The sequence below is a fragment of the Equus asinus genome, chromosome 7, assembly GCF_041296235.1.
Source record: "Equus asinus isolate D_3611 breed Donkey chromosome 7, EquAss-T2T_v2, whole genome shotgun sequence".
In the NCBI taxonomy this organism is placed as follows: domain Eukaryota; kingdom Metazoa; phylum Chordata; class Mammalia; order Perissodactyla; family Equidae; genus Equus; species Equus asinus.
Window position 1 is genome coordinate 97,755,757 of NC_091796.1, and position 16,493 is coordinate 97,772,249.

A 16,493-nucleotide genomic window follows, 5' to 3' on the forward strand; every position below is an offset into this window, starting at 1 on the left:
CAGGTGTGCTTTTCTGTTTCACCATAGAAACATCCTTTACAGCAACTCTTTATAAAGTCTGCTGCCATTAGACTTAATTTCCAATATCCAGCAAAAGATACAAACTTCCAGTTTTAAAATTAATCTGTTGGGAGAATAGAAAACAAGTTAAAATGATCATGCTTGATGCAATTAGATATCACTAAATAAATCATATTTTCTAAGACAGTGAAATGTTCAGAGGGAGAGAAAGTTTTGCTCCTATATGCAATTTTGTATAACCTAGGTTTCTTATAATTATTAAAATGACACACTTAAAACCTCATAAATAAACAATCTCAATGTTAAACCTGAAAAAAAGAAAAGTTGTACTCTCCATTTTCTCTTTTGCCTGGTATACTTAATGTCCAAACAAAATCTGAAAGATAATATGCCTCTCATAAAAAGTGTGACAAAAATTTCACTTCCCTCAAAACAAGTCTTTTGATAACCCAAGGCCCTATAATGAGGGCCAATAAACGAAAAACTTCCTACTTTAGAAGTTACTTTAATGCTTAGAACTACACTTACAGAAAAATATATCTCAAACACTCTATCACACACTCACAAAAAGACACCAGCTAACTAAAACACAAATAAGATACAGTGGAAATAAAGGAAATCTGTGTTAAATTTACCAAGAACATACAACAGTGTAAGAACTTCACGTCCAATTGCCCACCTTGGTCTCAATGACTTTGTCCAAATGCATTCTCTCCATTTCTGCCTACTTAAACCCTGTACATTTTCATGGGAAATTTCAAATGGACACAAAAGAAGACAGAATAGCATAACAAAACTCCTATCGTCCAGACTAAACAATTATCAACTCATGGCAAATCTTAATTCATCTCTACCTCCCCACTTACCCTGACCTTTGGATTATTTTGAAACAAATTCCAATCATAAAATTTCATCCAGAAATACTTAAGTCATTATCTCTAAAAGATGTGGCAGAAGGACTCAGGAGTTAACTTCAAGGGGCAGTCACCGGCTAAAGACAGGTCAATTCGAATATCAAAACAAATGATAACTGTAATGCATTGTTAACATATCAAGTATTTCCAAAAGGTACTCTTTTGCAAAAAACATAATCATAATAGCATTATCACATCTTAAAAATTTAATATAATCAACTACCTAGTCAGTGTTCAAATTTCTTCCATGGTGTCAAGTTTTTTTATAGTTGTTTTATTCAAATCAAGATCAAAATTTGGATTGTTTCCAGTCCTTTGCTATTAAAAATAGTGACATGGTAGCTTTGTGCACACATATTTTCAGATATTTCCCAGTACATATCTGTAAGATAGATCCCTAGAGATAGGACTACTAGGTTAAAAGGTAAATATATGTGTAACTTCATTTAATATTGCTAAATTTCTCCCTAAAGTTATACCATTTTGCAATCCGAGTAGCAATATAAGAGAGTACCTATTTCTGTCCCCAACAAAGTATCTGTCAAAGTGCTGGACTTTCGCCAATCTGATAAAAAAAGAAATGATATCTTGTGCTGTTTTAATTTGTCTCTCTCTTATAATAAGTGAGGTTGAGCACATTTTCATATGAGGCTAATCCGTATTCGTTTCAATGAACTCGTTGCTATCCCATGCCCATCTTTCTAGAAAACCATTGGTCCTTTTCTTCTTCAATTTTAGAGGGTCTTTATATATTTGAGAGATTAACCCACTGTCCATGACATAACTGGCAAACATTCTTTCAGTTTGTCATTGTCTTTTTCCTTTGATTATGTTTTCTGCTATGCAAAAGAGCGAGTGTGTGGGTGTATACACGTGTATATGTGTGTATATACATGGATGCATACATAAGTACATATACTCACACATATGTAATTATACTTATCTATGTTTTTCCTTTTTGCTTCTGAATTTAGAGTCAGAGTAAAGTTTTCCCCATACACAGGTCACAAAAGATTTTACCCATGTTTTCTTCTAATACTTACTGTGGTATTATTTTCTATACTAACATCCTGGCGTAGAGTATTAGAAATGGATGCAATCCCATCTTTTCAGAGTTGACTATCCCAGCATCACAAATACCACATTAAAAATTCCATATTTTCTCCACTGATTTTAGGATGCTGCTTTTATTACAGACTAAATTTCCACATGCAATTGGGTTTATTTCTGTATTTTCTAGTCTCTTCAGTTGCTCTGTCTATTCCTGTACCAATACCACATTTGTTTTTATTATAAAGGCTTATAATATGTTTTACTGTCTAGCAGGGCTAGCCTCCCATCCTTACTGACGTCCAATTTCAGGGTTTTCCTAGCTATTCTTGCTTGTCTGTTCTTGCAAGTGAACTTTATAATCCGTCTAGCCCTAAGAGGAAAAATGCAACGGTACTTTCATTGGAATAATGTTAAATTTATAAATTGTCTTAGAAAAAACTGACATCTTTAGGATGCTGAGTCTTTCCTACCCAGAACATGGTATATCTTCACATTTTTCCAAGTCTATGTTTGTATCTGGGAGTTTTTATAGTTTTTCTAATATAAATTCTGAACTTTTCTTGTTAACTGCACGCCTGTAAAATTTGTTTGGCTATCACACTAGCATATTTTCTTCCATCATATCTTGTAAGTGATTTCCATTTTTAAAATTTATACATTTTCAAAGCCCTTTTCAGCCCTAGTTTAGAGGATGCATTCACTGATCATCCAGATCATACTAATTTCTCTCATCTCTAAACATCTAGAGAACTTAAAAAAATTGACATTTTTCTCAACATTTGACGAGACCTGTTCTATTTCCCGCTAGAATATCAACTGTTCAGAAACAATATTGTACTCACTTTCTAGTTACCATTCAGCACCCCATATGATGCTGAGAATACAGCTGGAACTCAGCAAATATGTAGCTGATAGATAAGGAAACATGGTACAATAACTAGCTCATATAAAAACTTGTAACATACTCATGAAACCACATTTCTGACCCAGTCAGCTTGCAAATACTTTACACTAATCATGAGGGGAATGTGGGAAGACTGGTTAAAAATGATTACTACTTCTGGGAGAAAAGTCCTCAAAATTAATGGCCTTGAGTCATCCAAAATGAGTTGGGGAAGAGGAGGGAGGGATGCAGATAAGGAAACAAATTTATACGAATAATAAGGCAGCTAGAGTTTGCACGACAGACTCCTGGAGAGTAGAGAGGGGCACAGAGAGAGAATCACAGATATTAGTAGAGGGTCCCCGTCGACCATTCAGCACAGCACTGATCAGAGCATGCATACAAGGAAACTACACAAGACTGGGGGAAAACGACCGGAAAAGATTACAAAAACCATGACCGGCACTCACCCAGGGTCGTAATAATGCATGTCCCTACTAATGAGACTGCAAAAACCTCATAATTCACAGGTATTGGATAGAGTACTCAGAAAGATCTTGCCTCAATACCGGAGGATAAGCAGCCCTAAACCAAACACTAGTCTGATGCCACCTAACAGATCTTAAAAGACTCAAAAGGATCAAACTATTTCCAAGAAACTTAACTATGTCCCAAAGCGAAAACTATTTACAGAAACCTAAGAATATCTAGCAAAGAGAGTAAAATTCACAATGTCTGGCATCCAATAAAAAATTACCAGACATGCAAAAAAGTGAAAAAATATAACCAATAATGAGGAGAAAAATCAACCAATTGCAACCAACCCAGAACTGACACAAGACAGTTAAGAATGTTAAAACAGTTATAACTGGATTCCATATGTTCAAAAAGTTAAGTAGAGACATGAAAGATATAAAAAAAAGACCAAAACTCAACTTCTAGAGATGAAAACTATAATGTCTGAGATGGAAAATACACCGGATGGGATTAACAGCAGATTAGGTATTGCAAAGAAAAGATTAATGAACTTGAGGACACAGTAAGAGAAACCATCCAAAATGAAACACAGAGAAAAAAGCATAAAGACAAAATGAAAAGAGTATCCATGACCCAGGGGACAATTTCAAGCAGCCTAATACACAAGTAATTGAAGTCCATGAAGGAGATGGAGAGAGGCATAAAAAATATTTGAAGAAATAATACCAAAATTTTCCAAATTTGATAACTACAAACCACAGATCTAAGAACTTCAACAAACATCAAGCACAGGAAGTATGAAGAAAACTATGCCAAGGTACATCATAATAACATGGCTCAAAACCAATGATGAAGAGGAAATCCTAAAAGCAGCTAGAAAAAAAGACACGTCATACAGTGGGCCCTCCGTATCCGCAGGTTCTGCAGCTGTGGATTCAATTAACTCTGGATCAAACGGCCTACGATGGCTGTGTCTGTACCGAACATGTACAGACTTTTTTCTCATCATTCCATAAACAATACAGTATAGCAACTATTTACATAGCTTTTACATTGTATTAGATATTATAAGTAATCTAGAGATGATTTAAAGTATACAGGAAGACATGCCTAAGTTATACACAAATACTATGCCATTTTATAAAAACGACCCAAGTATCTTCAGATTTTAGTATCTGTGGGGGGTCCTAGAACCACTCCCTGTGGATACCCAGGGACAACTGTATACACAGGAACGAAGATAACAATAGCAGTATAGATCTCATTGGAGACAAGGCAAGCAAGAAAATAGTGGAGCAAAATCTCTAAAGTACTGAAAGAAAAAAACACTGCAGTGTAGAATCTGACACCTAGAGAAAATCTTTCAAAAAGGAAGGTGACAAAAAGACTTTTCCAGACATATAAAAGTTGAAAGAATGAACCACCAGCAGATCCACACCACAAGAAGTGTTCAAGGACATCCTTGAGGCAGAAGAATGACACCAGATGGAAATATGAATCTACACAAGGAATGAGGAACACCATGGATACAAATATATAAGATTTATTACCACTTAAATCTCTTGGATTTTTGATGCTTAGATAAAAATAATAACATGGTGATATGGGGCTTATAGCATACGTAAAAGTAAAATGCACAACATCAGTAGTACAAAGGCCAGGAGAGAGAAACAGAAGTATTCTACTATAAGGTTCCTGCACTAAATGTGATGTGGTATAATACCATTTGAAGATAAACGGTGCAAAGTTAAAGATAAGTACTTTAAATCCTAAAGCAACCACTAAAATAAGAAAATACAGGTTTTGCTAATAAGCAAACAAATTGATCAAGTGGAATCATACCAAAAAATTCTCAATTAGTATAAAGGAAAGGAGAAAAAGAAGACAGATGGGACAAAAAACAGACAAGATGAATAGAAAACAAATAGCAAGATGACAGACTAGCACAAACAATTACAGGTGGGATGAACAGAAAACAGTAGGATGATCGATTTAAACCTATTCATATCAACAATCACATTAACTGTGCCAATTAAAAAGCAGAGATTGTTAGATTGGATAAAAAAGCGTGACCCAAGTATACGCTGCTTACAAGAAAGGTACTTTAAATATAAACACACAGGGGGCCCGCCCCGTGGCCAAGTGGTTAAGTTCGTGCACTCCACTGTGGCAGCCCAGGGTTTCACCAGTTCAGATCCTGGGCGTGGACATGACACCATTCGTCAGGCCACGCTGAGGTGGTGTCCCACATAGCACAACTAGAAGGACCCACAACTGAAAATACAACTATGTACCGGAGGGCTTTAGGGAGAAAAAGCAGAAAGAAAAAAAAATAAAGAAATAAATAAATATGAAGACACAGACAAGTTAAAAGTAAAAGGATAGATATCCCTCATAAATATAGACACAAAAATCTTCAACAAAATATTAGCAAGCTAAATCCAGGAACACATAAAAAGAATTATACATCACAACCAAGTGAGATCTATCCCAGGATTGCAAGGTTGGTTTAACATCTGAAAATCAATTCATAAAATACATTATATAATAGAATAAGGGGGGGAAAACTACATGATCATCTCAGTGGATACAAAAAAAGCTTTGAAAAATACAATGCTCATTCAGGACAAAAAATCTGAGCAAACTAGGAATGGAAAAGAACCTTCTCAACATAATAAAGAGCAACTACATAAAGCCTACAGTTCACATCACGTTAACTGCTAAAAGACTGAATGCTCTCGCTCTAACCCCAGGCAAAAGACAGGACGTCCACTCTCACCACTTCTGTTCAACACTGTGCTGGAGATTCTAGCCAGGGCAATTAGGCTAGAAAGATATAAAAGGCACCCATGAAGAAACAACTCTCTTTAGTAACAGACAACATGATCTCGTAAACAAAAAGAGCCAAAGGAATCCATTAAAAAACTACCATAAATAATAAGTTGTGTACTGTTGTAGGATATAAGATCAATCTACGAAAACTAGTTGTGTTTCTATACACTAATAATGAACAGTCTAAAAACTGAAATGAAGAAATCCATTCCATTCATAATAACATTTTTAAAAAAACACCTAAAATCCTTAGGAATACTTTAACAGGAGAAGTGCAAGACTTGTACACTAAAGACTACAAAACACTATTGAAAGGCGTTAAAGAAGACTTCAATAAATAGAAAGACACTTCATGTCCATGGATTGGAAGAAATAATACCAACATTTCAATATTCCCCAAATTAGTCTACAGATTCAGTACAATCTCCATAAAAATCCCTTGTAGCTTCTTTACAGAAACTGACAAGGTGATCCTAAAATTCATATGGAAACGTAAAAGACACAGAATAGCTAAAACAATCTTGAAAAAGAAGAACAAGTTGAAAGACATACTTTCTGACTTCAAAATTTACTACAAAGCTACACAGTAATTAAGACTGTGGTACTGGCATAAGGACAGACACACAGATCAATGGAATAAAACTGAAAACCGAGAAGCAGACCCTTACATTTATGGTCAATTGCTTTTTAACAAAGGTGTCAAGAAACTTTAAGGTGAAAAGAACAGTCTTTCAACAAACGGTGCTAGGACCACTGGACATCCACACGCAAAAACATAAAAAAACAGTTAGGACAACTACCTCACACTGCAGGCAAAAACTCAAAATGGATCACAAATCTATGAGTAGGAACTAAAATTACAAAACTTCGAGAAGAAAACATAGGAGTAATACTTTGCGAACGTGGGTTAGGCAATGATTTCTTAGATATGACACTAAAAGCACAAGCAATAAAGAAAAATTCGATATATTAAACTTAATCAAAATGAAAAACTTTGTGCTTCAAAAGACACCCTCACAAAAGTGAAAAGACAACTCAGAGACTGGGAGAAAATATTTGCAAATCATAAATCCAGTAAGGAGCTTATATCTAGAATATATGGAGAACTATTACAACTCAATAATAAAAAGAAAACTAACACAAAAAATAGGCAAAGGGGGCCCACGCAGTGGTGTAGCAGTTAAATTCACATGCTCCACTTTGATGGCCCAGGGTTAATCCGTTCAGATCCCAGGCACAGATCTATGCACTGTTTACCAAGCCATGCTGTAACAGGCATCCCACATATAAAACAGAGGAAGATGGGCACAGATGTTAGCTCAGAGCCACTCTTCCTCAGCAAAAAGAAGAAGATTGGCAATGGATGTTAGCTCATTTTCAATCTTCCTCACCAAAAAAAAAAATTAGGCAAAGGATTTGAACAGGCACTTCTCCAAAGAAACATCCAAGGGACCAAAAATGCACATGAAAATATACTCAACACCATTAGTCATTAGGGAAATGCAAATAAAAATGAGATAACACCGTACACTTAGCAGAAAGGATAAAATTGCAAAGACTGACGATTCCAAGTGTTTACAAGCATGTCGAACAAGTACAACTCTCGTATTCAACTGGTGAGAATAAAAAATGGTTTGGCAGTTTCTTTAGTTAAACATAAACCTACCATATCATCCAGACATTCCATCCCTAGGTATTTACTCAAGAAAAAAGGAATCATAAATCCACATAAAGACTTGCACACTGGTGTTTTTAACAGCTCTATCTGAAATAGCCAAAAACTGGAAAATCAAACATCTACCAACAGGTGAATAAACAAATTGTGTTATATCTGTACAACGGAATACTACTCAGCAATAAAGGAATTACCAATCTGTGGGCTGGTGTCTTTCCAGCACTATCGGTAGATTTTCCAGTAGTGAAAAAAATTCTCACTCATTATCTTTTTAAATATTGTTTTTACCTATTTTCTATTCCTTTTCTTCCAGAAACTCCAGTTTATTGGACTTTCTCACTATAACTTCTCATTCTAATAATTCTAATTTCCACTCAATCTCTTTTATGTTTTCCATTTCTGTCTCTTTGAGCTGTATTCTGAATGCTTTATTCTGACCTATATTCTGGTTCATTCATTCTCTCTTGGGATTTGCCTAATTGCCTAATCTGTGGTTAAACTCAACAAATGAGTTTTGAGTTTTTTATCACTGCATTTTTCATTAAAAGAAATTACACTGTTCTTTCTTTCAACCAGCTCTGCAGCTCTGTTACTTTTAAGACTCCTGCTCCCTGCATATATTTTCAAACTTGTCTTCTATTTACTTAAATAGCCCAACATAGTCATTTTAATAATCTACGACTGGTAACTCTAACACGAAGTTTTTGTAAGTTTACTTCTAATTATCCAATGTTCTGCTGATTCTTGCTCAGGCAGTTTTATTTCCTTATGCACTTGGTTATCTGACAATAAATTATTCATTGACCTCAAAACTTTACTGGTAGAACTTTTTTTTAAGTCAAAGATGAAAGCACACTCCTAGAAAGTAGACTTGCATTTGTTTACCAAATCACTTTAAATGCATGTTTTCATAAATAACCCAGTTTAAAAATAGGTGAAGAAAAAAAAAAGGGCAAAGGATGTGAATAGACATTTCTCCAAAGAAGATAGATAAATGGCCAATAAATACAAGAAAAGGTGCTCAACATCATCAGTCATTAGGGAAATGCAAACCAAAACCACAATGAGATACCACTTTACACACACTAGGATGGCTACAATAAAAAAGACAGACAAAAATAAGTGTTGACAAGGATGTAGAGAAACTGGAACCCTCATACATTTTGGTGGGAATGAAAAAATGATGCAGCTGCTTTGGAAAACTGTTTGGCACTTCCTCCAAAAGTTAAACACAGAGTTACCATGTGACCCAGGAATTTCACTCCTAGGTAACTATACCCATGAGAATGGAAAATATATTTCCACATAAAAACTTGTACACAAATGTCCATAGCACATTATTCATAATAGCCAAAAAGTGTATACAAACTCAAATGTCCATTGACTAATGAATGGAAAACCAAAGTGTGATCTATCCACACAATGAAATATTATTCAGCCATAAAAAGGAATACAAAGCAGTAAAAAGTACTGATTCATGCTACAACATGAATAAACCTTGAAAACGTTATGCTAAGTGAAAGAAGCAAGACACAAAAGACCACATATCATATGATATCATCCATATGAAATGCCCAGAATAACCAAATCCATAGAGACAGAAAGTAGATCTGCGCTTGCCAGGGTTGCAGGGAAGGGGGAAATAAGGAACAACTGTTAATGGATACAAGGTTTCTTTTTGGGGTAAAGAAATGTTTTGGAATTACACAGTGATGATGGTTGCACAACTTCTGAATACACGAAAAACCACTGAACTGTACACTTTAAAACGGTGAATTTTATGGTATATGAATTAGATCTCCAAAAAAACAAGATTTAAAAAAATTCACATTTTGAAATTTTTTAGACCACCATAGTGCTGTGAACTTCCCCCATGGTCTGGTGGCTGAACTTCCTAAGGACGGGGTTTCCCCCTCTGTTTGACTTGGCATCAAAGCAACTTTCCCTTCAGATCCTTGAAGGAGGGAGAGTGAGTTTTCATCCTTTCCATGACATCACAGACCTTTGGGATCGCAGAATTATGGCCAGAAAGTCTCTTGTCAGCCTACCTCGAATGAGCCCTGGGATGACTTCTCACCCCGCCTCCCATCCTCCAAATCCACCAAGCTATCCAAATCCAGGCAAGTTCCCCCAGTTTAGCAAATGCCCTCAAAGTAAAAAAGACTTAAGGGCTCCTTTAGTCTCTCAGATTTTCAGCTTTCTTTTAGATTTTGACATAATTCCTAAATACCTTTAAAAAAATTTAATACAGCATTCTTGGCTATTTTTGGTGTGAAGGTTTTTCTAAATATCTTAACTATATTCCCCAAATGAAAACCCTATAGTTACTTTTCAAGTTAAAATTAAGTCTAGTCAGTTAGGGCAGGATTTGCAAAAGCCAAAGTCTGGCGCAGTCTACATTAAACACCTTCGGTAGTACCTGGGATGGCGGGTGATTACTGCAGATGTTTAAGACTTAAACAACACATTACACTCCGATGACAAGTTTATCTTAGAAAACAATTAAACATTAATTTGAGGGGGAGTCATGGGTGGGCGACTTGTTCTCTTAGGTATCAAGGCTCTTTATACAACTAAAATAAATAAGATTGTGGCAAGGATACACCAAGAGAGCTAAGAAAGAACAGCCCAGACACATATGCACACATATGGAAACTTGACATGTGACACTTACAGATCACTGGGAAGAAAAACAGAATATTCACTAACTGATGCTGGGAAAGACCCATTACCCATATGGGAAAAAAATGAAACGAGACCCCCACTTCACACCACAGGAAAATCATTTTCACATGGATTAAGGACATAGACACGAAAGGTAACATTTTAAAGCTTTCAGAAGGAAACATCAGACTATATCTTTATGACCTCAGAGCTGGGAAAAATCTGTCAAACAAGACGCCAAAAGCACAAACCATAAGGAAAAGGCTGACATATTCAACTACATTAAACTATAGAACGTGCCCATCAAAAACCACTATAAAATAAAAAGACAAGATACCAGGAAAAAGATATTTGTCACATGTACAACTGGCAAAGGATTCGTATGCAGAATATACATGCAAAAAAAAACCAACTTCTGGAAGTCACTTTTAAAAAGGCAAAAAAATAAAATAAAAAATAGGCAAAAGACACAAACAGACATCCCAAAGAAGAGGAACTATGAAAGATTCAACATCAACAGTAATTAAGGAAATGGAAATTAAACTCACAATGGGATACCATCTCTCACTCACCAGATTGTTGAAAAGAAAAAAATCAGATAATTACAAATATGGTTGTACAAATGTCTCAAATGTTGGTGAGAAAGGGAACAAAGTGGACGCCTAACATCCTGCTTGTGAGAGTAGAAACTGGCACAACCGCTTTATAAAACAATTTGGTATCATCCAGCAAACCTAGAGATCCACAACTCCACTCCTGGGCAAAAAGCCAGAGATATTCCTGCACACGGACACAAAAAGACATGGATTAGAACTGTCATAACGATTCAGGTTTTGGGGTTGGTTTTTTTGTTGCTGAGGAAGATTCGCTGTGAGCTAACATCCACTGTAACTCCTCCTCTTTTTTTGCTTGAGGAAGATTCGCCCTGAGCTAACAACTGTGCCAATCCTCCTCTATTTTTCTGTATGTGGGACACCTCCACAGCATGGCTGGTGAGCACAGTAGGTCTGTGCCTGGGATCCGAACGGCGAACCTGGGCCACCCAAGCGGAGCATGCAGAACTTCCACCACTCAGCCAAGGGGCCAGGCCCAACAAGTCAGTTTTTAATGGCAAAAGTAAAAATTAAAATAAAAAAAGAAGACTGAAAATACCCCCAAACATCCATTAACAGGAAGATGGATATACGGTGGTAAAGCCATACAATAGAATAATATAGAGCAATAAAAAGTAAACAATAACACATCCACATAGATGAATCTCACATTATATATGTTGTGCAAAAAAAAAAGTGATAGAACAGGCAAAACTAAATAATACATTATTTAGGAATATATAAATATGCAGTAAAACTTTACAGAAAATCAAGGAGCATGGAAAGAGAAAGACAATCTGGACTTCAAAAATATTGATTATGTCTTATTTCTAAAGCTTGATATGCGTACAGGAGCATTTATTTTATTTGTATTCTCTAGATCTGTAGATATCTCAAAAGTACTGTTTCCAGTTGTTCCCCATCCTTGTCAACACTCGATTGTTTTGGCCTTTTCCATTTTAGCCATTCTTTTCACATTCCTAAAGAAAATACACATAAAACTACTTGTCTGAACAACAACAAAAAAATTAAACTTTCAAGGCCAGCCCAGTGGCACAGCGGTTAAGTTTGTGCATTCCGCTTCAGTGGCCTAGGGTTCGCCAGTTCAGATCTCGGGTGAGGACCTACGCACCGCTTGGTGAGCCATGCTGTGGCAGGCGTCCCACATATAAAGTAGAGGAAGATGGGCACGGATGTTAGCTCAGGGCCAGTCTTCCTCAGCAAAAACAGAAGGATTGGCAGCAGATGTTAGCTCAGGGCTCATCTTACTCCAAAGGAAAAAAAAAAATCAAACTTTCAATGAAGATGGAAGGGAAACTCATAAAGAAATTTTAACCTAAGAGCATTTTCCCTTGAATGCGTAATAATAGTTGAAGCAAAGGCCCTATCTGATGTATGCCTCATGGATCCTGACTTTGACAAAATATCTGATGTCTACAGAAGACTTTTAGGAGAGTCACTGAGATATACATGAAAGAATCACATGACTTAAACGTAAAGAGTATCAAAGTACTGGAACTCAGGTGAAATACAATCCAACAGTTTGTTAAAGGATGACTAACACTGATAACGCCTGGACCCCACAGACCAAAATACCACTCAAATAGTGTGCATGAGTCGAATAGGGGGAGATGAAATACTCTCCTATAATATATCCAATGCTTAGTTACTGGCTCTCAGCTTCTGCCACTTGACCACGAGAGAGGCACATGCCGTGAGGCACACTTTTAATTCTACCATCCTTATATTCTCTCCAATATGACTACAAACTCCTACCCGCCTGTCACTTCTCCTTCTAATCTTTGTTTCCCAAAATGAAGATTCCACATTCACTATCTTTATTTCTTCATCCTCTATTTACTCCTCATATTCATTCAGATTTGGCTTCCATCCCTATTTTAAATTATGTTTGCTGAGATCAAGGACCCCCTTCTAACTTTCAAAGCCAACAGGCACTTTATCAGCTCCTATATTCCTGATTGCTCTGACTCTGAGATAGATTTCTCTCCTCTTTAAAACTCTTTCCTTTCCTGGCTTCTACGACACGACTATCTGTTAGTTTTCCTCCTTCTTTCTTGAATGTTCCTCTTCAGTCTCCTTGGCTGTCTCTACCCATCACTTAAATATTGGTGTTTCCCATCCTTTATCTTCCTCTCTTCTTACTCTTACTTGAATGATTTCTTCCGCTCTCACAGGATTAACTACCACAAATCCACGGATGTCTCCAACATCTACAACTCTGAGCCTGACTTCCGAAAACCCTGATACCAATATACCCAAATGCCAACTAGACAGCCCTGCCAGATGTCTTACAAGAATCTCAAGCTCATTTTCCCTCAACCAAATTAATTTCTCCATTTGTTAGTTTTATTCGTGAACACACAACTATAATTCAAGTGGAGCAAATAAAATACAAGAGATACTGTAAACACTCTTTTTCTTCAAAGGTTAAAAAAGCACAAATTTTTATGAAGCCTTTTCACCCTAGGTACGAAGGTAATTCACGTCATTAGCAAAAACTACAAAATATGAGATGACAAAAAGCAAACCTCAAATCTCAGCTCTCAAAGGCAAGAAATATCAACATTTCCTTCCAGCAAAAACAATTCTTAACCATGGTAGTTACATATCAAAATATTAAACTGGTAAACAGGAGGTGTTGTCAACTCAGTATTTCCAGGCTATTTTTTGCAGTATTAATAAGGAAAAAAACATAACTCTATTACTATCTACCTGGAGTGAGAATTAGTATAATATTTTAAGTACAAATGCAATCATTTTACATGCTGTATTTGAAATACTCCAAGGAGTCAATGTCTTTGGTTGGCATCTACTTTGCCCATACCTGGACATCTGTCTGTGTGCAATGCACTTCATAATTCATCCAGAGTATTTTCCTCTATTTAAAGTAAACCATAGCAAAGAAAGAAAAAGAAAAACTAGAAGGGATAGAAGCCAAATCTAAAATCTAGCTGGGTAGATAATTCGTGCTTTGCAAACCACAGGAAACTGACATTTTAACACCCCTTCGCCGCTTCAAAAAGTTTCGGAAAAATCACACATAACACCCCTCGGCCAACCTGTTCTCATCAGACTCTCCAGACGGAGAGGGGTGCCTCCCTCTCTCCCGGAGCCCAGAGCCCACCTGCGGCCGGGGGTCGGGAGCGCGCGCCCAGGCCCGCGCTGGGGTCTCCCCTCCTCCGGCCCCGGGCCCACGGAGAGGACCCGCGAGCCCGGGCAGGGCGCGCCTGGCCCGGCCCCACCGCCCACCGCGCTCCACGGGGCGGGTCACTGCCCTCCAGCCCCGGCGATCGCGCCTGCAGAGGGGTCCTAAGCCCCTCAGGCCTCCAGGGAGCAGGCGTCGCTGGGGAGCCTGGGGAACAGCCTCCCGGGACCCCCAACCAAGGCGACATTTAAAAAAAAGTTCAAGCAGATGAAAAACCATGCCTAACAGTCGCTCCACACCCAGCCCCGCGACGCCGGGGGCGAGGGGGCCACGCTGCGGACGCAGGGGTCGCTCGCACAGCCCCACACCAGCCACGCGAGTCCCACCCGGAGGCCAGGGCCGCGGCCGCTCGAGGCCCGAGCCACGCGGCGCGCCCCGGGAGGCGCCCCGACAGCGGCAGCGCACCTGAGCCCGTCGGCCCCCTCCCCGCCGGGGCCGGGGCCTCCACGCACGGCTCTCGGGGCGCCCCGGCTCCACCACGCGCTGACGCGCCCAGTTACCTGCTCGAGGCCGCGGGCGCTGCGCTCTGCAGTCGCTGCCCGGGGGAACCCAGACTCGGGTCACCTCGCGCGGCCGCGCCCCGAGGCCCCGCCCCCGTCCCCCTAAGCCCGCCCCGCCCTCCATCGGCCCCGCCCCCTCCACAGGTCCGTCCCGCCCCCAGGTCCGCCCCGCCCCCTCCCCAGGTCCGCCCCACCACCCTTCCGGAGGTGCGCGCCGAGGGGCGGGGCCGTCGGCTGGCTCGCGCACCTGAGCAAGGTGCGCCTGCGCCCTCTACTCCTTTCCTCGTCTCTCCAAGCAGCAGCTGTCAAGTGCTCCCTCTGGAAAGATCTAAAATGGAGCTGGGCAGTTTGAAGTGTGTTGAGGGATCAGAAGGGAGATAGATGGGGTATGGAGGGAAAGCCATTGGCCTGATGAACCTGTTTGAATAGGGAAGGAAGGAGCGGTATTTCTTGTCAGAGAGATTTCTGCATCCTTTTCTTGCGAGTGGAGAAACTTTTCTTAGTTGCAGTGTTACTGGACTTTAGTGTTTATATCCTAATTATAAAGTCTTTGAGAATCAGCCCACATCTCTTCACTTTTGTGGCTTTGCCAGCAGTAGGTCTGTTGGAAGGAATCCTATATCCGCTACCACGGCTCGCCCCCATTCTACGCTGGACGGCCCTCTAGCACCCTGACAGGGAGTTGCCTCGCCTTTTTCTTTTATGCCTCCCATGGTGGGAATCTCAACACTGTACTTGGGAAGTTGTTGAGTGAATTCCTGGATTATCTGCTGATGATGGCTCAGTTTCTGAGGGGCTGATAGATTGTAAACTGAAATAAAGGTACTTTTCTTCCCGGAGAGCAGTCTTTCTCCAAGCACGTTCTCTTCATCTGCAGTCCTTAGGGATGCTGGAGTGGGGGTGAGATGGGGTGGGGATGGGGGGTGGCAGGCAGTAGGTCTCAAGATCAAATTAATCTGGGGAAAGAGACAGGGTATAGTTGCTCTCCTTGAGATCACGACTCATTTACAGTCCTTAGAACTGTGTTTTACTTTGTATCATCCTATATTTCCCAAATTTATTTGACCTGAAGATTGGTAGAATATGTCACCCCAAAATATGCCACTTTGGCATAAGGATGTTTTGAGTTAAAGGCATTTGAGAAACAGCAGATGCAAGGAGGGCACTCTGACTTTCCTTTTCCTTGCTGAAAGCAGGAGATGGAGCTCCCATGTGAAAGATGTCCTCTCTTTACCAGGAGGAAAGAAACTCTCATCACCAGCGACAGAGGAGCGAGGACAAAGGAAATCTATACAAACAAACCTTGTTAGACTAACCCTCATCTTCCTACTCATTTCTCCACCATTAACTGATCTGGCTCAAGCCCCTTTGTCTTGTCACCTTTTCATTATTTACCACTCTTTGTCCAGCTTAGTATATAAGTTTAGCTCTAACTGCCTCTTCAGGTCTTCATTTTCCTGTGGGTGCTCCTGTGTACATGTTAAAATCTGTACGCTTTGCTTCTGTTCATCTGCCCATGTCAATTTCATTCTCACTTCAGCCAAAAACCCTAAGAGGGTAAAGTTTTGATTCCCTTACAGAACATACAACTCTCTTCTTGAGAAATGCCTGTTTCCATCCTGGGGCGTTAGTGTTTCAATGCACACTTCGATAAA

General features: G+C 39.2%; 1 protein-coding gene across 3 annotated transcripts in view; it reads right to left on the reverse strand.

Moving 5' to 3' along the window:
• Positions 1 to 14,967, reverse strand: part of TC2N (tandem C2 domains, nuclear) — a 41,699-nt gene extending 26,732 nt beyond the window's left edge. Inside the window, exons 1-2 of one of the 3 annotated variants that reach the window (XM_044774226.2) lie at positions 14,839 to 14,967; positions 2 to 124 (exon numbers count right to left, since the gene is read on the reverse strand). In XM_044774226.2, the coding sequence (XP_044630161.1) occupies positions 2 to 68 (67 nt within the window). In that variant the 5' untranslated portion in view covers positions 69 to 124; positions 14,839 to 14,967. Of the gene's footprint in view, position 1; positions 125 to 11,091; positions 11,300 to 14,743 lie in introns of those variants that run through there. The other 2 variants (XM_070514208.1, XM_070514209.1) reach the window with 2 other exon arrangements.
• Positions 14,968 to 16,493: the final 1,526 nt, after the last annotated feature.